The 24,498-nt window shown below is 36.2% G+C and overlaps 1 protein-coding gene across 2 annotated transcripts in view; it reads right to left on the bottom strand.

Annotated features, from left to right (window-relative positions):
• The window catches only part of LOC138323671 (ankyrin repeat and fibronectin type-III domain-containing protein 1-like), a 150,950-nt gene that overhangs the window by 71,924 nt on the left and 54,528 nt on the right, over positions 1 to 24,498 (bottom strand). For both annotated transcript variants that reach the window (XM_069268447.1, XM_069268445.1), the window contains one exon: positions 3,699 to 3,865. In XM_069268447.1, the coding sequence (XP_069124548.1) occupies positions 3,699 to 3,865 (167 nt within the window). The remainder of the gene's footprint in view (positions 1 to 3,698; positions 3,866 to 24,498) is intronic.

Here is a 24,498-nt window from a genome sequence, read left to right as displayed (position 1 = left end):
CTGTAGTATACCTGTTCCATAGTCTTGCTAGGCTACAGTATACTTGTCTGTTTCATAGTCTTGCTAGGCTACAGTATACCTGTTCCATAGTCTTGCTAGGCTACAGTATACTTGTCTTTCATAGTCTTGCTAGGCTAGTATACTGTTCATAGTCTTGCTAGGCTGTAGTATACCTGTTCCATAGTCTTGCTTGCATAGTCTTGCTAGGCTACAGTATACTGTCTGTTTGCATAGTCTTGCTAGGCTACAGTATACTTGTTTTTCATAGTCTTGCTAGGCTGTAGTATACATGTTCATAGTCTTGCTAGGCTACAGTATACTTGTTTTTCATAGTCTTGCTAGGCTGTAGTATACTTGTTTCATAGTCTTGCTAGGCTGTACAGTATACTTGTTTCATAGTCTTGCTAGGCTGTAGTATACATGTTGTCATAGTCTTGCTAGGCTACAGTATACTTGTCTGTTTCATAGTCTTGCTAGGCTACAGTATACTTGTTTCATAGTCTTGCTAGGCTACAGTATACTTGTTCATAGTCTTGCTAGGCTGTAGTATACATGTTGCATAGTCTTGCTAGGCTGTACAGTATATACATGTTCATAGTCTTGCTAGGCTGTACAGTATACTTGTTTCATAGTCTTGCTAGGCTGTAGTATACTTGTTAGTTACTGTCATAGTCTTGCTAGGCTACAGTATACCTGTTCCATAGTCTTGCTAGGCTACAGTATACCTGTTCCATAGTCTTGCTAGGCTGCAGTATACTTGTTTCATAGTCTTGCTAGGCTACAGTATACCTGTTCCATAGTCTTGCTAGGCTGCAGTATACTTGTTCCATAGTCTTGCTAGGCTACAGTATACCTGTTCCATAGTCTTGCTAGGCTACAGTATACCTGTTCCATAGTCTTGCTAGGCTGCTGTATACCTGTTCCATAGTCTTGCTAGGCTGCTGTATACTTGTTTCATAGTCTTGCTAGGCTACAGTATACCTGTTCCATAGTCTTGCTAGGCTACAGTATACCTGTTCCATAGTCTTGCTAGGCTACAGTATACTTGTCTGTTTCATAGTCTTGCTAGGCTAGTATACCTGTTCCATAGTCTTGCTAGGCTACAGTATACCTGTTCCATAGTCTTGCTAGGCTACAGTATACTTGTTTCATAGTCTTGCTAGGCTACAGTATACTTGTTTCATAGTCTTGCTAGGCTACAGTATACCTGTTCCATAGTCTTGCTAGGCTGTAGTGTACATGTTGCATAGTCTTGCTAGGCTACAGTATACCTGTTCCATAGTCTTGCTAGGCTAGCTGTAGTGTACTGTTTTCATAGTCTTGCTAGGCTGTAGTGTACTTGTTTCATAGTCTTGCTAGGCTGTAGTGTACTTGTTTTTCATAGTCTTGCTAGGCTGTAGTATACATGTTGCATAGTCTTGCTAGGCTGTAGTATACTTGTTTCATAGTCTTGCTAGGCTGTAGTGTACTTGTTTCATAGTCTTGCTAGGCTGTAGTATACATGTTGCATAGTCTTGCTAGGCTGTAGTGTACTTGTTTCATAGTCTTGCTAGGCTGTAGTGTACATGTTGCATAGTCTTGCTAGGCTGTAGTACTGTTATATCTTGTAGGCTAGTATACTGTTCATAGTCTTGCTAGGCTGTAGTATACTTGTCTTTTCATAGTCTTGCTAGGCTGTAGTGTACTTGTTTCATAGTCTTGCTAGGCTGTATGTACTTGTTTCATAGTCTTGCTAGGCTGTAGTATACTTGTTCCATAGTCTTGCTAGGCTGTAGTGTACTTGTTTCATAGTCTTGCTAGGCTGTAGTGTACTTGTTTTCATAGTCTTGCTAGGCTGTAGTGTACTTGTTTCATAGTCTTGCTAGGCTGTAGTGTACTTGTTTCATAGTCTTGCTAGGCTGTAGTGTACTTGTTTCATAGTCTTGCTAGGCTGTAGTTACTTGTTTCATAGTCTTGCTAGGCTGTAGTGTACTGTTTCATAGTCTTGCTAGGCTGTAGTGTACTGTTTCATAGTCTTGCTAGGCTGTAGTATACTTGTTTCATAGTCTTGCTAGGCTGTAGTATACATGTTGCATAGTCTTGCTAGGCTGTAGTATACTTGTTTCATAGTCTTGCTAGGCTGTAGTATACTTGTTTCATAGTCTTGCTAGGCTGTAGTTACTTGTTGTCATAGTCTTGCTAGGCTGTAGTATACTTGTTGCATAGTCTTGCTAGGCTGTAGTATACTTGTCTGTTTCATAGTCTTGCTAGGCTGTAGTATACTTGTTTTCATAGTCTTGCTAGGCTGTAGTATACTTGTTTCATAGTCTTGCTAGGCTGTAGTATACTTGTTTCATAGTCTTGCTAGGCTACAGTATACTTGTTTGTTTCATAGTCTTGCTAGGCTACAGTATACTTGTTTTTTCATAGTCTTGCTAGGCTACAGTATACTTGTTTGTTTCATAGTCTTGCTAGGCTACAGTATACTTGTTTGTTTCATAGTCTTGCTAGGCTACAGTATATTACTGTTTCATAGTCTTGCTAGGCTACAGTATACTTGTTTTTCATAGTCTTGCTAGGCTACAGTATACTTGTTTGTTTCATAGTCTTGCTAGGCTACAGTATACTTGTTTTCATAGTCTTGCTAGGCTACAGTATATACTTGTTTCATAGTCTTGCTAGGCTACAGTATACTTGTTTCATAGTCTTGCTAGGCTACAGTATACTTGTTTCATAGTCTTGCTAGGCTACAGTATTTGTTCTAGTCTGCTAGGCCAGTACGTATACTTGTTTGTTTCATAGTCTTGCTAGGCTACAGTATACTTGTTGTTTCATAGTCTTGCTAGGCTACAGTATACTTGTTTCATAGTCTTGCTAGGCTACAGTATACTTGTTTCATAGTCTTGATAGGCTACAGTATACTTGTTTCATAGTCTTGCTAGGCACAGTATACTTGTTTCATAGTCTTGCTAGGCTACAGTATACTTGTTTCATAGTCTTGCAGGCTACAGTTTACTTGTTTGTTTCATAGTCTTGCTAGGCTACGTATACCTGTTTCATAGTCTTGCTAGGCTACAGTATACCTGTTCCATAGTCTTGCTAGGCTACAGTATACCTGTTCTATAGTCTTGCTAGGCTACAGTATACCTGTTCCATAGTCTTGCTAGGCTACAGTATACCTGTTCCATAGTCTTGCTAGGCTGCTGTATACTTGTTTCATAGTCTTGGTAGACTGCTGTATACTTGTTTCATAGTCTTGCTAGGCTGCAGTATACTTGTCTGTTTCATAGTCTTGCTAGGCTACAGTATATTTGTTTCAATTAGAATTTTATAGTGTTATTCCACCGAAATGTACTGCCAAAGACACCCACCAAGACACAACACTCTAGCACAATATAATAGTGTGTGCATCCTACTCCTTAAGAGTAGCATTAAAACTAAACTTTGGGTAAACTTTTAAAATATGTAACCAAGCTATTTCCATATATATTAGGTTACATTTTTAAGCTAACATTGCAGTGACTGGGACTTTTATCAAACATCTTATTGTGATTATAATCAAACACTTTCATAACTTTGACCTTGTCTCGAGATATCTACTTGGATGTGACCTTGACATGTGACATCTATATTTTTGTCACCTTGACTAATTTAAATTTATTTATCTCTGTGACCTTGACATGTGACATCAACATTGATGTGACCTTGACCTTACTCACCGGAGCTGTCAGGACTAGGAGTTCGGAGCCAGACATTCTTGTCGTGAGTGTGTTGTGTAAGGAACTGACCAGAGGCAGCAGTCTCGATACTTTCTGGAGGAGTTGTAACTGGACTTCTAATGATGGGCAAGGTCTTGGATCGTTGTAGCTCTCGACCGGCCGCTTTTCTGTACAGCAATAAAAAATGGCACAGTTAATCAAGGATTCCAGACAGAAATAGAAACTTAAATACTTTAAGCAAATTAACTAGACCTGTCAGATGCTAGGCTGGACTTGACCATCGTAAAGGACATTATAAAACCAATGGCTAAATCTTTACTTAATAACTCAAGGCATAGTGATTTAGGAAGAAACCAAACCTGAAGAGTTAATTAACCAGTCTTTCTATCACACTAAAATTCAATTTCAAAATACATAACTATGATTTAAAAGAAGGGAAACTGGCTGTAATTCCTAAAAGTCAATAACTCAAGAGTTAATTACGGGTTTTTATTGAGAGTGAATAGCCCTATTGGCTCTTATAGGGCTGAACATCTTTATGGGTTCTTATAGGGCTGAGCATCTCTATGGGTTCTTATAGGGCTGAACATCTCTATGGGTTTTAAGGGCTGAACATCTATGGTTAGGGCTGAACATCTCTATGGGTTCTTATAGGGCTGAACATCCCTATGGGTTCTTATAGGGCTGAACATCTGTATGGGTTCTTATAGGGCTGAACATCTCTATGGGTTCTTATAGGGCTGAACATCTCTATGGGTTCTTATAGGGCTGAACATCTCTATGGGTTCTTATAGGGCTGAACATCTCTATGGGTTCTTATAGGGCTGAACATCTCTATGGGTTCTTATAGGGCTGAACATCTCTATGGGTTCTTATATGGGCTTAAGGCATCTCTATGGGTCTCTTAAAGGGCTGAACATCTGTATGGGTTCTTATAGGGCTGAACATCTGTATGGGTTCTTATAGGGCTGAACATCTCTATGGGTTCTTATAGGGCTGAACATCTTTATGGGTTCTTATAGGGCTGAGCATCTCTATGGGTTCTTATAGGGCCGAACATCTCTATGGGTTCTTAAAGGGCTGAACATCTCTATGGGTTCTTATAGGGCTGAACATCTCTATGGGTTCTTAAAGGGCTGAACATCTCTATGGGTTCTTATAGGGCTGAACATCTGTATGGGTTCTTATAGGGCTGAACATCTCTATGGGTTCTTATAGGGCTGAACATCTCTATGGGTTCTTAAAGGGCTGAACATCTCTATGGGTTCTTATAGGGCTGAACATCTCTATGGGTTCTTATAGGGCTGAACATCTCTATGGGTTCTTAAAGGGCTGAACATCTCTATGGGTTCTTAAAGGGCTGAACATCTCTATGGGTTCTTATAGGGCTGAACATCTCTATGGGTTCTTATAGGGCTGAACATCTCTATGGGTTCTTATAGGGCTGAACATCTCTATGGGTTCTTAAAGGGCTGAACATCTCTATGGGTTCTTATAGGGCTGAACATCTCTATGGGTTCTTATAGGGCTGAACATCTCTATGGGTTCTTATAGGGCTGAACATCTCTATGGGTTCTTAAAGGGCTGAACATCTCTATGGGTTCTTATAGGGCTGAACATCTCTATGGGTTCTTATAGGGCTGAGCATCTCATGGGTTCTTATTGGGCTGAGCATATCTAAGGGTTCTTATTGGTTAAGCATCTCATGGGTTCTTATTAGGCCAAGTATCTCTATGGGTTCTATCCATTGTGAGCTAACTCAATTGATGGACGTCATTACAAGCTGATCACAATTGATGGTCAAGCAATTTTACTTTGAATGCATGAATATTGAAACTGTTCTCTGTTCATTAATTATAAATCTAACCACTTTCCTTTTTAAAACATTTGTATTTTAATTCAGACCTGGAGTTTTTTCTTCGTTTTCTGTAAATATAGCAGAATTATAACAAAAAGAATCTGAACAAATAATCTCCATAGGTACAACAGTATGCATTACTTTAAAGCATTGGTAAATACAAAGATGGAGGGCTAAAGTGGTAGCATCTTTGCCACTGAGGCCCAAAGGTGGTGGGGTAGTGGTAGAATGTCAGACACTTTAACCAGTTTTTCACTGAGGCCCAAAGGTGGAGGGCTGCTGGTAGAATGTCAGACACCTTAACCACTTTGCCACTGGGACCCAGAGGTGGAGGGCTAGTGGTAGAATGTCATACACTTTAACATCTTTGCCATTGAGGCCCAAAGGTGGAGGGCTGGTGGTAGAATGTCAGACACCTTAACCACTTTGCCACTGGGACCCAAAGGTGGAGGGCTAGTGGTAGCATGTCATATACTTTAACATCTTTGCCACTGAGGCCTAAGGGTGGAGGGCTAGTGGTAGAATGTCAGACACTTTAACATCTTTGCCACTGAGGCCCAAAGGTGGTGGGGTAGTGGTAGAATGTCAGACACTTTAACCAGTTTTTCACTGAGGCCCAAAGGTGGAGGGCTGCTGGTAGAATGTCAGACACCTTAACCACTTTGCCACTGGGACCCAGAGGTGGAGGGCTAGTGGTAGAATGTCATACACTTTAACATCTTTGCCACTGAGGCCCAAAGGTGGAGGGCTGGTGGTAGAATGTCAGACACCTTAACCACTTTGCCACTGGGACCCAAAGGTGGAGGGCTAGTGGTAGCATGTCATACACTTTAACATCTTTGCCACTGAGGCCTAAAGGTGGAGGGCTATTGGTAGAATGTCAGACACTTTAACATCTTTGCCACTGAGGCCAAAAGGTGGAGGGCTGGTGGTAGAATGTCAGACACTTTAACCAGTTTTTCACTGAGGCCCAAAGGTGGAGGGCTGCTGGTAGAATGTCAGACATCTTAACCACTTTGCCACTGGGACCCAGAGGTGGAGGGCTAGTGGTAGAATGTCATACACTTTAACATCTTTGCCACTGAGGCCCAAAGGTGGAGGGCTGGTGGTAGAATGTCAGACACCTTAACCACTTTGCCACTGGGACCCAAAGGTGGAGGGCTAGTGGTAGCATGTCATACACTTTAACATCTTTGCCACTGAGGCCTAAAGGTGGAGGGCTGGTGGTAGAATGTCAGACACTTTAACATCTTTGCCACTGAGGCCAAAAGGTGGAGGGCTGGTGGTAGAATGTCAGACACTTTAACCACTCTCTCTGTTACCTAAAAATCATAAGGTTTGGGGAGGGGTTCATGACACAATGACTACCCTGGAATAAGTACAAATTTCATTATCCTATAAATTACCCTGTTTACAGTATGCAGTTACTCAGATTGAAATAAATCACAAAATGAAAATACAGTTATTGACTTCAATGTCAATGTAATGAATCATTAACCCAATAGTTATATATCAACCAGAATGAAATGTAATAAAATTGTCTGTAGATGGCTTACAAACATTCAAACATGCATTTCAGAGAATAGCTTTGGAAGGCAAGCAGGAAGATTCGATCAGAAATGTGTTTGTTTTATTTTGTGGCCCGCGTAACATTAGCAGACGAAGAGATAGCGGTGACACAGTGAGCACAGCTCGTAATGTCACTAGATTACATCCAGTGGGTTAACATATTATTTGATTATGTATATAATTTATCGTGTTCTATTCACTTTTGACATTTGCTAACTGAGGACAATTTCTCTTGAGACATAATTAGTTAACATCCAGATTTACAGCAGACAGGAAATTGGCAAGAGGTAGTTTTGTTTTTCTGAGAGACATCTTACTGTGAATCTTAATTAATCAAGTTATAAACGAGGTGGCGGTAGAAAGGAAAATATAGGTATGCTGTCAAAGATTCATAGGATATTGGCATCATTCAATAAATCAATTCACTTTATAAATCAAATTCCTGTCGCAATTTGAAAGCCATTTGATTATTCCACAAATAAGGGACAAATACACTTTAGATAATTGTTTCAATAGTTTGATTATTGCAGTCAAAATAACATACAGCTATTCCGTCTTTGCATATTACAGAGTTAGCTCCCTTGCGGGTAGGTATCGATTGTTACGTCATTATTTTTTGAGCGCAATACACGTCTTTTTCTCCGAAATGTATGACGTTACGCTCGCAAACATGTGACGTCACAATCGATACCTACCCGCAAGGGTAGATAACTCTGTAATATACAAATACAGCATAGTGATTGTTAAAGACATCCATGACATTTAGAAATCTTTATGTTTATTCTTAATTTGCTACAAATATTACTTGGAGAAACTGAGGGTTTATTTAAGGGAAACAATGTAGTCTGGTACATTATACCATACATCTTGTCTACAAAAGAATGGCACCTTCATATACATATAGGCAAGTACTAAATACTTTTCGACCTTTGGCAATAAAATCAAGGTCACAGTGACCTAAATAATTAGATCACAATATTCTAGAAGTAGTGCATCACATTTGCTTTAACACATTGACCCCTGGAATTTCACAATGGACTGGTCTAGTCTTTGATTGAGAAGAGTCTAAATGTGTCTTTAGGGGTGACATAATACATTAAAATTAAAACATAAAACTTGATAACCAAAAGTTTGTTCCAATAAAATTCATACTCATTTGACCTACTTTTGCAATGTGATCCAATAAAATATTATGATATATTTTCAACTGGCATATTACACCACTGTGCCACATCCACATAGAGACTGCATGGGTAGTTATATCCATAGTTGGCCCATGGCACATCAGTTCTAATCATTTCTAAACCAAACTTCCTGGTTTTCATATTTGAATGTAGTTCAACAGTAACCGCAATAACAACGAAAGTTTAATGATACAATAAGTTATAACGTACCTCTGGGGACCAATCAAATTACTTGGTTATAAGCATAGTTCATCATATACACAGATTACAAACATCTTATAGAAACCTTGACAGGGAATGAAAAACATTATGTTATAATAAAGACTTTGTTGTAAACATGTTCGTTATAAACATGATTTACTGTATAATGTATTTGAAATCTACATATAGACAACACAATGAAAAAGATGGTCTCTTCTAGGCTTTGACATCAAAGTGCAGCACACAAGTCCTTACAGTAATTCTGATATACGAGGCCAAGTCCCAAAACACAGTCGGGTTATCAGATAATTAAAACATGAAAAAATAAATATTAGCCATCAAAATATTCTAAATCATTTTTTTTTTTAAATTTATAACAGACTTGCAAGTGTTAATTCTAGAGAGATAAATCTCACACAGTTGGAGTTTTTACATGTTTATATACAGTAAATATACTGAATTTGGTTAACTGATATTTTAATGAAAAAGTAATTAGAACATTAGAGAAATTTAAATCAATTAGTGGAAAAATTAATAGATACATGAACTTTACCTGTACACCATTTAAAGAAGCTATCCTCTGAGTAATTTTAACAAAGTGCACTACAGAAGATATAAAATTTAAAAAATAAACACTGAAAATGGATTCATAACAGAATGAACATCCGTTGATCATCTAATGGAAACTAGAAATAAATATAAAACTCCAACTCATCAATGGTAGGATTAAATCTATGAATTTTTCACGGTAAATGATATAAGACACTGTTAAGGGACTGGGGTGGCTGAGTGATTTTGATGTCCCGCAATATATACCACAAGCCCTCCACCTCTGGACAAAATCGAAACTAAACAAAAACATTGAAATTAATGCTATAAGTACGACATCATACATCTTTAAATCCTTTCTAACGACAATGATGACATTTCTTTCATGATGTAGCTTACCGCTTTTTTCGTCGAAATGAGGTACGGATCCGGACGAGAACTGGGATACTTAACAGATAATTACTCATGGCAATAATTCCAGTACCATCTCAAGTATAAAACTCAGCACAAAAAAAAAGAAAACATTTCCAAGATCACAGAAGAGTTCCAACTTCACTGTTCCTGAATTTGAGTAGAAGCTTTCACCACCATTTTAACAGCCGTACACCTGTGTATTGTTTACATCTTTGTCCTGTCTACTCGCATTACTGTAGAATTCTACTAACCCTATTTGGAGTTGACTGTCTCTCACCTTTGTCCTCCGATAGGCTGTTCTATCTTGATTATATTGTGGTAGTTTGTCTCCGAAAATGAATTTAAGATATAGGAGATCATGTTTTGAACCAAAAATGAAGTTATCGTCACATTTTGATTTAAATTGATAAACAAAAGTGATGTTTATTAGTAGAATCGAGATGGAAATGACAAAACAAGTCTGGCGAAATCCACCATGGTAAAACCAAACACTTTGAAAGTACACATAAAATGTCTTCCATCAAGTCAAGTTCACTGTGCTGTCTACATCAATATCAAGTTTAATTTATCACAGTTGTCATGATAAAGATAGCTAATTGGAATATTCTAAGCATTTCAAAAATCTCTTTGAAGTTAAATGCGAAATTATCGTCAGGTCCTAAAATTAAACAATGAAAATCAATGAAGGTCAAGGTAGAGAAATGCGGTCAAGGTTACATTAATATGTTAATCCGTAGCAAAATACAGAATAAAGTGAATTTCATGCCACTAGGACATTTCTGAGTTTTGTGACTGCCAGCTTACAGCACAATAGATATTCATGACAAAAGTTACATGGATATGTCACCAAGGAGGTAAGTATAAATATGTATAGATATGGTTGGTGCCTGTCTCCATTATTGGAGCTGATAATTAGCCTTTTCTAAACTACGATACAGACTTATGGAGACATCATGTGATCCAATAAAGGTACAAAAATCCCATGGAAACGAAAACGGTAGTACTCCAACCAAAGTCTACCAATCAAGTGGAGAGGTTTCGCCCACGTTTTTGTAGAAAAAGTCAATTGCACACATTCAAAGAGATGAGAAAAGAAATCCAATTTTGGTAAAATGCCATTAGAGTTTCCATTGGCACATGAATAACTGTCAGTCACGACTTATATACATTTATGGAAGAATGGTACAGATAATTCCAAGAAAGTCTGGATACTGTTGCCTCTAGTACACCAAATTTGTCACGGTTATAGAAAAGCTTGCTGGCGATGCACAACCACAATAGGATGCCCCAGGGTATTATGGGTAAGAAGGTACAGGACCACGACTACTTGTCGTCCCCACACCAGCGTCCCACATCATCAGCATAAACTGCCTCTGACAAGTGTTAAAGTATTGTCTCTGTACATTAGCACAAACTTGTACTGTAGACAGGTCATGTTGAGTGACTTGTAATCTCCTCTTTACGCTCGTAGGCACACACCAATTTATTGATTCGTATTTACAAAACAATACTGTTTCCTCTCCGTGTCGGTTCGCTTGTGTAAGTCAATAGTTACTATTCGTTACACAATGTACTTCGGCTCAGTAGAACAAGATTTAGCCAAAACCCAGCAGCGAGTGCTAAGCAATCCATAATTGAAATTAGAAAAATAAAAAATAAATAAAAAATTATATGTCTAGGAACAAAAACCAAATAAATCTATAAATGTATGTTTTCCCCTTTAAAAACTTGTTTGAAAACCTTTTGTTAGGTTACTTTCTCTACAGTATGAGAATAACTTTTTTGTACTCATTGTTTTATTTGTAGATAGATAAAAGGCAACGTACAGATGGACCCCATAAAAGGCAAAGCCAGAAGAAATATTGTTAAATTGATCATTTTAGAATGGTATGTATTTTCTGTATCTTCTTTTGGAGAAATGTCAATAAACGTTATTGGAAATGGAATGTTTCTGTCGCAAGCAGAACGAGAAATGGACAGAATCAACTTGGGGGTAAAAAGCCGACCAAATACAGCATTCCACAGATAGAGGGCTAGACTTATCGGTAAATGTGGCTGCTGTATCAACTCAAGGCTATTTATATTTACCGCGAGCGTCTGGGACCCCCGCTCAATGTCCGAAGGGGGAATGGAGCGTGGCATCTAATATAGATTTAATAGTATTCTCGCCGAGTAAATTAGATGTTTATTCTTCCGAAGAGAAGTGGCACAGCGTAACTTTCCATTGTGACCTTTTAAAAGGAAACACCATCGGAGAGATGATAAAATTTTCATGTCATCTTTCATTAGAGAGCTTACGTCACCTTTATAAATTACGAGGGATTCTGTATAGATATCTCTCTGTATGACGTCTTCATCACAGAATGTCATCGACGTATAGCTAATAGCACATAAGGCAGATTTATTAGACCCATCTCAGACAAATGGTGGCTCCCTCAACAATTAAGCCCATTGTTGAAGTCTTAATTGGATATATATAAAGTTTGATTGATTTAATGTCTTATTAACAATCAGAGTCATTTAAGAATGTGCCAGGTTTTGATGGTAGATGATAGCCGGAGTACCTGGAGAAAAAACAACTGCCCAACATGGGATTTGAAGTCGCGATCAAGACGGTGGAAGACTTGTGGTAATATGTCTGAACATCTTAAAGTATAAAAGTTGCAATACAGTTTAATTAGCATTTTGAATTGATATTCACAGGGAAAAAAAACTTTTCCTCAGGAAAAAAAAATAGCCTATAACTTGACCAGAACTGCTATAATATCCTTTTGTGACCTGTAGAGTGTGAAGACAGCACACGGCCATGTTATGGAGTCAGTGAACAGGCTATCATAGGGCAATCATTGATTAAGACACAACTCACTTCACTGACTTTTGTCAGAGGAATACATGTACACCTGTGTTAATTGAGAAACAAATCTTGATTGTTACCATGAACCATCAGTAATATTACTCAAAAGTAGTGTTACTATACTTGGTAAAGAAGCAAATCGGAGATCAAAACAAGAGGCCTAGAGGGCCTGTATCGCTCACCTGGTTTGTAATGCCAAGTAAATCAATGTTTTAAATACTGATTCATTATTTCTTTTCTGAAGGAATTTAAAGATTCACCTCTAATTTCCCTATTGGGCTCTGCCTCTCCTGCCCTCAGGGATCACAGCCAAAATTTATACAAACTCTGTTCCTCTTCCCCCAAGAATATTTCTGACCAAATTTGGTTACAATCCATGTAGAACTCTCTGACTTGTAGCTCCTTCGGGCCAGGTGAGCTAAAAACTTTAATGGAAATGGATTTTTTTTTATTGAAAAATACCTGAATATGTGTTTTGACAAATCAAAAGGTGTATATAAACCTGTGAATGCCAGGCTATATCATACTTGTACCAGGATGTAACAACTACAGCTCTAGGAAAATACTTTCAGACTATAGATATAACATAATTTTGATGCGACAGTCTGTCTTACAAAATTTTTGCATGACTTTGGTATTGTCTTTCATTTCAGAATTATTCAATAATGCTTCTTTTACCTACGAGCCCCGGGTACAGAATCCAGGTCACAGAGACTCTTTAGTCACATCAGTCAATTTAACTGAATCAGTAAGAAAAATCGCACTAGGGAGTACAGTTGGCCATTCCTTAGCAGACGACGAATTGAGAAGTTACCAAGCACAGAAATGAAGAAAGATGTGCAGCATACAACGTTTCCTCTTTATATCTGTCTTCGTGTTGGGATAAATCTCCATTTTTTCACTTTTGGTGGAATTAATTTCCATGAAACACTCCACAGGAATCGCGGTGTGTATACATGTACGGTATAAACTATCTCGTCGCTGACAGTGAAGGAAACATTCATTTCCTTTAACTTGTCACTCTAAATTAGGATTTTGTAAATTTGTGTCACCAATAAAATACAATTAGAAATTTGTATCAATCAAGGCAAAATATGATATTCCTGAATTATCCAATTTTCTTTATTTGTATTCATGTTTTTTTTTATACTTGATAAAGTGTCTTGAAATTAAATTGAAATAAATTATAGAACTGACATGTCCACAAAAGAATTTTACCATATCAGGGTGCGGAGACAGAGAGTTGACGTTAAAGACAAAAGGCCTGGAGCTTTATTGAAAGAAAATTTCTAAGAACTTTATGTAAAACAAACCTCTTCACTGCTAATATTAGCTTTATGTAATGTAGCATGAATGGTTATTTTTCCTGTCAAATTAACAATAAGCTGCCATTTCGACCTCCTACTCTACTGCACAAAAAGTATGCCAGACCAAAAATGTATTCAAAACTTAGTTTAGAAAAGGAGCTTGCTTTTACCAGAGCATCTAACCTTATACACATCCTCACCCCCACCCCTGGGGGAAAATCAAAATAAACATATGTAGGTCATGGCTATCAATTGGATTCAAGAGAAACAAGCGAAGCGCTCCTACACGAACAACTTGGCCTTTGATTTATCTATTAGTGAGGTTTCGATAGTAGACATTTGCCAGTGTATCATTAAGTTGCCATCAGAGCAACACAATAAAAGTCTGTAACTGCTCTTTTATGATCGACCTCCATCTTTAACATTGATTCTGCCAACAGCTCCACCAGACAATTCGGTCATCGTAATATTAAATTAGGTCAAACGGTACTAATTATTCACCTTGTAGGATCTCACTGATTGCCGAGGGATTTATATTACTCAATTTAATTTGCAGAAAAAGTAAGCTATCAGGTTAACTGGTATAAACAGTTTGACTTTTTATTCTCTGGGTAGTGGATTGTGAAATATTCTGTCTTAAAGGTTATTCTAGGTCTTAAAGGTCTTTTAAATACTTTTAGGAAAACAAACCATTTACATCAATATCTATAACTCTTTCTCTACATGTCTTTAACATGTGAAATCCTTATTAAATAAGAACTTGACACGACAGACTGACATGGGTACATTTTATACACCACTGATGGGGAGATAAATATGTAATAATCATTAACAGATTCCTTTTTCCAGGCCAAAGCCAGCAATTCTTCTTACAATACACTACCTATATAGAGTTTATTCATATTACCAGAAGCTCTCAAACTCTGGGTCGCAAATTCAAACTCATGTTGGGGGAGTTGGTGGTTTTTCTTCGGGTACTTCAACTTTCCTTCACCAACAAACTTCCTAAATGACCCTGGCCTTTTATAGGATGTCAGGATAATAAAACCAAACCAAGGTATCACTATAAACAGGACTACTAGTCCAGGAGACCAGACAATGGAGATATGAAGGTACTAATTTGCTACCTTAATCAGAGGAACATGAACATCTTTTGTATGGCTGATCAACACCTGTGTGTATGAATACCAAAGTGTGACCGACCTCTGAGTGGTGCGATAGTAATGACATCACCGTGACAATGGCAAAGTGCTTTCGATAGAAATATTTATGTAAGTAGTGTACTGCACAAAATAATGAAGATCACGAATGTGATAATGACGTTGTTTTCAGTAGAACTATGTTTGTGCGAGTAAATGAAAAAGGATAGTTATCATGTCACGAATTCCCAATGTCTATTACTTTCATTTCTCTCCTTATTCTCAATGTCTATTTCTTTCATTTCTCTCCTTATTCCCAATGTCTATTTCTTTCATTTCTCTCTTTATTCCCAATGTCTATTACTTTCATTTCTCTCCTTATTCTCAATGTCTATTTCTTTCATTTCTCTCCTTATTCCCAATGTCTATTACTTTCATTTCTCTCCTTATTCCCAATGTCTATTACTTTCATTTCTCTCCTTATTCCCAATGTCTATTACTTTCATTTCTCTCCTTATTCCCAATGTCTATTACTTTCATTTCTCTCCTTATTCCCAATGTCTATTACTTTCATTTCTCTCCTTATTCCCAATGTCTATTACTTTCATTTCTCTCCTTATTCCCAATGTCTATTACTTTCATTTCTCTCCTTATTCCCAATGTCTATTACTTTCCTTTTTCTCCTTATTCCCAATGTCTATTTTTCATTTCATTTCTATTCTCTCCTTATTCCCAATGTCTATTACTTTCATTTCTCTCCTTATTCCCAATGTCTATTACTTTCATTTCTCTCCTTATTCCCAATGTCTATTACTTTCATTTCTCTCCTTATTCCCAATGTCTATTACTTTCATTTCTCTCCTTATTCCCAATGTCTATTACTTTCATTTCTCTCCTTATTCCCAATGTCTATTACTTTCATTTTTCTCCTTATTCCCAATGTCTATTACTTTCATTTTTCTCCTTATTCCCAATGTCTATTACTTTCATTTTTCTCCTTATTCCCAATGTCTATTACTTTCATTTCTCTCCTTATTCCCAATGTCTATTACTTTCATTTCTCTCCTTATTCCCAATGTCTATTACTTTCTTTTCTCTCCTTATTCCCAATGTCTATTACTTTCATTTCTCTCCTTATTCCTGTATCCCTTGACATGTCATTCTTGTCTGATTCAGGATTAACACAGAATGACAGTGAACTTTAAATCATTTTAAACTCCTCTATCTACATGGAATCTTTCAGGCCTGTCTAGTAGACTTAATTCTGGTTAACATGTCTGTGGAAATGTCCCATCGGAGAAACACAAGACTTGATTAACAGCAGTTTTTTTATAGGATGATATACATCTTGTTTGAGATGTTAATTTCCATAATAGCTAGGTTACATGAAGGTCATGCATTTACAGATTAACTTCACTTTGAAAACGATGCTTTAGAATTTTCTCTGTATAGAATTTCAAAGAAAGGTTTTCATACAAAACCAGAAGTTACAAGAACTGGGTCAATCTAAGTATTGATTACCCTGTGAATCCCATTGATCAATCCTTACATTCTTGTATTCATTTTCAGTCACATTCATTTGCTGACTCGCGCATCTGGTCTTGTCCCCGAATATTTACTGGGGTAAATTACCATTATATGTCTAACCCAGTCAGGAGTTTTTGTGTCCTATCAACAGTCTAAGCCACTTCAGGATGACATGCTAGGCTTTGATAATGAAACAAGAACGGTTTGAGGACAGCAAAGCTTGCCTCTGACAGCTTTTACTTAAACAAGAGCTTTAGAAATAAGTTTCTTTTGTCCCATTAGACATATTAAAATTACCCAAATCCTGTGTCTTCTCCGTTGAATTATTATTATTATTGCCCTTATCAAAAGCAACGCTTGTGATCTACATCAAGGATAAAACAAGGTTAAGGATAACAGTATTTCAGAGTATATTTTGACCCATTGTGCCACTTGAGAAATTCCTAAAATCCTGCATTCTCTCCCTTTATGGTCTATACCTATGTAAAATAAACAACACTTGTAATTCAATATTAATGCAGTAGTTAACGATAACGGCCTTTCAACACTCGCATCAAAACATATAGCAGTTGATTTGCTGACCCCTCCCCCTATCTTCCATGAAGTAAACTTAGAAATTCAGAGTTCCTTTTGAAAAACCTCCAACTTACAGCAAGTTCTAGTTTTATTTGCTTATTTTGGCCTCAGACTTGTGGCCCAAAGATGGAATGCTTAGTGCTAGCATACACCTTAACCATTTAGCCACTTGTCCTAATCATGACTCGATGGCTGGCTTTCAGTTTTTCTAAAAAAATGATTGCATCACATGAGTTAGTTTTCCCACATCAATACGCACATGAATGCATGAAACCTGCTAAAGTATAATACTTTATCATGAGGCCATACAATAAGGCTTTGTTGAATATTTCTTTCTACTTAATTCTTTTATCTACTTTTCAATTATAAAGAAATCATGAGCCAAGTAGTCAGTAATTGAGAAATAAAAGTTGTTTGCGTGGTTTGTATTTTATTATGGTTATTATACATATAATTTCATATTATTTGTTTTCTTAAAGACAATTAGCAGTACATCATCTATCTGACAATGGAGGAAGATTCCTTTACTATAATTACAGGGTATAATAAACATTCCTATCATTCAGTTAGCGTGCACACTGCATTCAAATTAAATACTGAGGTAATACGATACATGCATCGTACGTCATCACTTGTTCCTTTCATTCATTTTTTCTTATTGATGCTCAATAACACTTGTATGATCACACAAGTCCATACATTGAAAGATATAATGACGAGACAGGTCATTGAATATGACAATCAATTGATAATAATTATGAGGAATTAATTCAGTATAGAATTTGAGGAAGCTTTCAATCACAATAATTAAATGAAGGATAACTAATATAAATTTATATAAAATAATGATAGATAATAGATTTTATTCTTACAAACCAATTAATTCACATGTAAGATTTGTCTGCCTAATCCTTTCAGTAATTACTCCCCACTGATATCACCAATGTGCAAGAGTTGTCTCCCTTACATTGCCTTTTTCACTCATCAAAGTATGAATTTTCAGACCATAGGAAAAGAAATTCCTTCTATCGAACATTTTACCATTTTGAATTGTCACGAAAGGTATATTACAGGTATGCCAGAGGATTAAAATCTAGCTATTATGTCCATTATTGAGTTACATAGACAGTTATTTAGTATCAATTTACTAATATGAAATTGACCAACCGTCAAGACAGATTGTAACCACGCCTTGTACTCACACACGCACATGTACCCATTCAATTTCATAGCAAATGTCTTAGCATACAAAATACAAAGTCATGTGTGGTACCTGGAGTTTGATTGACAGCTGGCGATCCGTCAGTTTAAAGCACTTGTGAAATGGAAATTTCAAAGTTAAAAATATACTCAATATCCATTTCATAGTCAACATTATTAAGTTTTTGTAAGAATACTCATAGCCTTTTCTTACAGCTCCAAATTCTGATTTAAACTCAAAATTCTGATTTAAAATTTTCAAAAAATGATTAAATCTAAATTGTTTTTTTAATTTTCCCAAAATCGTAATTTGTTTTATCCTTGACATTATTTTGTAAACAGTGTTAAGGTGTAATGTAACTTTCAAAGCAATATACATTTATATAATTCATACCAATTAATTATGTGATTATATATCAAAAAATTATTAATTGAAATTAATGCAATAATTAATTATAGCTTATCAAATTTTAAACTTCTGAACCAAACCAATGCAATTCTTCATTTTCCAAAAGGAAACAACAGTAATCTAAGCTATTGCTTCCATCATTTTAATTTTGCTTTTATTGAACATAATTATGATAGAATAGCATGGCTTTAAATGAGAAAATCAATACAAAATTAAATTAATATCTTTATTTTCTATAATGTAAGATAACTTTAATTGTTTATTCCAGTAATAGTTTAAATTCTTTATGTTATTTTATTTCATCTGTAATTGTTTGTAAATGGGAAAATCAATGCACAAACTTAATATCTCGACTTTCTATTATAAGAGTTAGCTCCCTTTGTATGCAATATTATAGTCTTAAAAGGTGCCCGTCAAAACACCCTAGAACAAGACTAATGGTGACCCAAGCTCATATACAACCACAAAATTATCAACCTATTTACATCATTTTAATGAGAAAATCAATACTTGACAGTATTTGGTGTTCGTCATTTTAATAATGATAAAGAATTCTGCATACTAAATCGGAAAGTCTGCCAATACACTTGCAGGCACTATGTGTTGTGAACATTATATGTGAGTGATAATTATAGTCTGCACAGACGTCGTTATCTCTATATTTCGTTAAAATGAAATTAGCTAATTCTGAGGTTATTAACGTCTACACAGGGGGGAATGTAACTGATGGTTTACCGATAATGGAACAAGGCTATATTTATGTCTGCTGAAGTGGCACTTTCTATTTCTGTTTGGTGCTCCTGTAACATTGTCTTATTAGGCCAGCTGGTTTGGCATTAGTGTGTCCAGGCCTCAATCTCTCGAAACAAAATTAAGTCAAATACAGACAAATGTTAATGTCTTTTACTTATGTTACATGATGAATAAAACTTGAAGTGCTGACTTAAAGCAGTTCTTTTTGTTTCCAGGAATCGGGGCCAGGGAAGCTGATCTGCTCCATGTCTTTAACAGTTTGATTCAATGAGATATTGAAATGCTATCACAGACAAAATGACACTTTTCAAGCTTTAAATATTAACATCTTTGCATATTACAGAGTTACTTCCCTTGTGGGTAGGTATCGATTGTGACGTCTTTTTTTGTGAACAAACTTCACATTATTTCTCCAAAAAGTATTGTGTTACGCTTGCAAACACGTCACAATCAATACCTACTTGCAAGTGCAGATAACTCTTTAATATGCATGCAAGTTCAGAATATACGCACATGTCTGATTTTATAAGAAGAAAGTCTAATGTACAAAAAAAAAGAACAAAGAAAAAATGAAAATGCATTGAAGGAATGGAAGATAATTTTGGGTGATGATAAGAAGGAATATGATGTTAGAAATATTTGATTTTAGAGATATAACAGTAAATGAAATTGAAACAGTTAAGTGACATTCTTTCCCAGGAGGATCGAAACACAAGTAAAATCATCAAACCGAATCTGCCATTCCATTAAAGACATTTTCTATTTTCCGATCTCGAAATATCTGTGCCCACAGCAGATTTGTTACTAGGCTGTGTCCTACTCACTATAGATTACAGGATTCAATAAGACCTAGCTATACCACTATCAATCAGGGTCTTCATAATTCTCTGTATGAATTGCCACTACACAGGATTAGCGTGAAGGGCCATCCACAGTGAGAGTGGCTACACACAGGGCAAGTGGCTACACACAGTAATCATGGCTCTTATCCCCTACCAAACGCTGTAGGGCACATACAGTCAAACCTGTCTATAAAGACCACCTCCTTAGTAAGACCACTTTCTTATGGTCCCAAAAGACTACTGTAAACACATTTCCTTTATGGCTACAAAATTTTACGATTTCTGATTCAAAACATTTTTGCGGAAATAAAGTTTCATTGATTTAAAATTGAATAAAGATATCTTTGAATTTAACTGTGCAAGAATAATGTGAAAAAGATCAATTTGCTGAGACAAACTTTCACAAATTGCCCTTGATCTTGAAATTCATGAAAATAAATAGCTGGTTTACAGCATTAATAACACAATTTGACCTGTATATATAGACCACCTGGCTATAGAGACCATTTCCATGTCTCTTGGGCGGTCTTTATAGACAGGTGGTCTTAATACATTTGGTTACTAAATCAGGTTTTACTGTATGAACAATCCACATCAAAGATATCACTTGTCCTTTCATAAAAAGCTATGAACATTAAGTTAGGTTTAAAAGGTAAGAGAAAGCCAGGTCACTGAAAGAAAAAAACACCCACCAACGATCAGAAACTTAGCACCTACGTCATTTTGGCCACACATTAACAACTGATTTTATATCTTAATCCAAACTAATATAGACAAAAGCTATAATTCATGAGTATTCTGTACTCTATATAACCTTTTGCTATGTAGGTATCCATATAGAGAGTAGGAATGGCGTACCCAGCGGAAGTAAATCATTACCCCTGGGAGGAAGACTTTAGTAAGATGACTGTCAGGCCATTCATTAGCTCACAGGCTGTCATCTGATTATCACTATTTAATATCAATCAATAGACCTCCCCCATAGTTGGATAGCTCCTTCAGATACATTGATATATCCCTCACAACCTATCCAACATGTTTTACCTATACTGTCAAGTCTCTGTTATCCAGCTTTTGTTGTCAAATCTGACATCAAGACTTACTTAACAAATTTGACATCTTTATATATTCTGCAATCTTACAACTATTTTATCTGACATTCTGTCTTATATGATTCCTTGGTATAGGACCCTTATCTAACTGACCCTATTCTGACGATCTGTCTCATGATGCTTGTGTGAAACCTTCCTTATCTGACCCCTGAGAATTCCGACATTCTGTCTCATGATGCTTATGTAATAACTTCCTTATCTGATCCCTGAGTATTCTGACATTCTGTCTCGTGGTTCTTGTTTAACGCCTTCCTTATCTGACCCCTGAGAATTCTGACATTCTGTCTCGTGGTTCTTGTTTAACACCTTCCTTATCCGGCCCCTGGTGTACCTGTATATTCTGACAACTTGTATAATAATACTCATATGTAACAATCTATTTAATTTGACCTTTTCTTTATATTCCAACTTAAATGAACCCAAAACCTATTCAGTATGATATCTGGTTGTTGTGGTAACCTGTCTAAAATGACATATGCCCATTCTTGCTATTTCGTATAATCTGGAATCATTCTGACATCCCCTAATTATTTTCATGTCTAATCTGGAATATTGTGCTATCTGATAGACCCAGGTGATCCTTTATTATTCAGACTTTCACTTTCCTCTCTAAGCAATGGTAAAAAGTTTGAGACAATATCTTGTTCATTATATTGGGCTATTGACGTTTGACTTTTCCAACACATTTAATTACCTACCATTTTGTAAATGGTCTCTTTAAAGACACCCGGAAGCTGTGTTAGAGACATTAGGAAAAGCTAACATAAAACACACAATTCCAGCAAAGATTTTTTCTCAGCATGTCAGCCATTGTCTTACAATAGAAATTCAAATTTTGATATCTTGCATAACAGTATGGCAGTAATTTTCATGGGTGAAAGTATGCTATTTGAAATACTGAAATGGCCAGGTTTTTTTATATGGGAAAACGTTCCTAAAATTCTGAATTCAATGTTAACTCATCCACCCCTGAAAATTTATAATGAACTGTTCCAAGTTTTGAATCAGAAGAGTTCAAATGTGTCTGAGGGGGTGAATGAGTTTACAAGTGTTAAATGAAACAACATAGCAAGATACAGTCTGTAAAACAAGGATTTCTCCAGATTTCATCTTCAGTTTCATATCAATCATCTTGAAGATAAATTGCTGTGCCACACCTGCCAAATATTGAACAATACAAGTAAGACACCGGGAAGCCAGCCCTTAGATAATACAGGTTACATAATCCTCACCTCCTATAATGGTAATCACTAAGAAGCAATAAAGGAGATGATCTTACACCAGATGAACTTGCCATCACACTCAATTTATTCACTTAGCTCCGAGACAATCTCCATTAAAACTAATTACCTGTACATAATACAGGGCCCACTTATACCACGACATACAACAGGAAAATATCCTCCGCACAGTATGAGGATGGAGAAACTGAAATGCAAGCATTGAACATAATTTGTCCATTCATAACTCAGAAATTTTCTTGCAGATAGAGACTAAATAGTGTTAATTCAGGTAACTTGCTCTCGGAGCTAAGTGAAATTTTAAAAAATCAGTCTAAAATATCGTTAGTTTATATTCTCCCACATTGAGAACTTTAACACATTTGACCCGATACTTTGGAAGTAGTTCAAGGTCAAATTCAAAGTCTGTAGTTATTCTCTTATTCCAGCATGCTACTGACCAAATGTCTTGACCTCTTTGATTGGTTGGTTTATTACTCTAACATACTTTAACAGCTTGGGTAATTTATGGACGGCTTCCCTTGTATGCAATGTGTTGCGTGTTTTGGATGATTGCGGTTTACTCATGTTGTGTCTCCTTGTGATAGTGAAATTCCTGTCCTTTATATAGTGGTATCTCACTGAAATATGCCACAGCAGACACAAAGAAACACATCACCAGGTCATATGATACTGGCAAAAGGCAAACTCATCCGTTTTATGCTTAGCACTAAGCAAGAACAGAAACTACCACCGTTAAGGACTGTGGTGTGCCTGGATCAGGGGACAGAACCTATAGCCTAATCCTCACTGGGGCAAACACTCAATTAAGGGCAAAAGTGAAGTGATGTCAAGGGAGACATTAGTAAAAATAAAGTCACCTAAGAAAAGGAAAGGTAAAATCCTAAAATTTAGCCACTTTTTACATCATGCAATTTGAGACAGCAGAAACAGAACACCATAAAGAATTACAGTATATTTTATCCATTTTAGCTCCATTCCTCAGATTCCAGATATATCATTATATGAGCAATATTTTAGGAGTTGCTAGCAACAGATTTGCATGAGAGATTTAGAAGAAAAAAAATGTGTTAGGGAAAACTAGGTAAATTAAACATTTTTAAACTACTTCCACATAATATTTACCAATATGTATACAAATAGCAGGCCTATCCTTACTTTTCAGGCTAATTGCATTTTGACACAGATTTACTATACACAGATCAACAACATAATCAACAAAATGGGATTAAACATTCCCATTTGTCACGATATTGTTACATCATATCATCAAAATTACAGAACGCTGACCACGACATGAGATCTTATCAGTGAAGGATTGTAATCATAAAATGACAAGCACAATTTGATATTCTGATCATTAAACTAGGGACAATTTATTAATATTTTACAAAGACAATCCTATAAATGTATTGACAATAATACCTGATCGTGTTATGTAACGAACTAACAAGATGTCCGATAATTCACAGGAGAAACATGAAAACACGTGTACCTAAAACATGACTTAATCATTGAAATATAAACATCACACACTGTAATAGTATTAATCTCACTGCTTGTTTCTCACCTGTACACCACGGTCGTTAACATTAAAACACTCGTTAATGCTATTTTTGGATTTCCCTAGTGTTTATGTGTTATCTTTGATTACAGGTAATTTATCTGTTTTTGTAAACAACTACCGGAGCAATTGTCTGTCAGATTATCCTCCGAGCAGATACAGTGACGCCCTCGTCAGCACGTACACATTGATTGCGTTTTGTTTATCAATAACAATTATAGTTATTAACGTTCTGGCCAGGTAATTAAGAAATGAAGGAAACCAAGAGCATCCTAAAACAAGAGGCCCAAAGGGCCTGTATTACTTAACTGATTTATTAAGTTCATAGGTTATCATAACTATCTTGTAATATATTTTGTATACATTAAACATAAAGCTGTCTCCAACCATTTGTACAATCTACACTATATATGGATGATACCTGTCAAACTTTGTTAAATTCTGACCAGCAGCTATGTAGAAGGAGTTAATTGCTGACGCTCATCGCAGTATGACATGATA

The sequence above is a fragment of the Argopecten irradians genome, chromosome 5 (genome assembly GCF_041381155.1).
Source record: "Argopecten irradians isolate NY chromosome 5, Ai_NY, whole genome shotgun sequence".
Classification (NCBI taxonomy): Eukaryota; Metazoa; Mollusca; class Bivalvia; order Pectinida; family Pectinidae; genus Argopecten; species Argopecten irradians.
The sequence above is the reverse complement of the archived record's forward strand: the minus strand, read 5'-3'. Positions and strand labels throughout refer to the sequence as shown.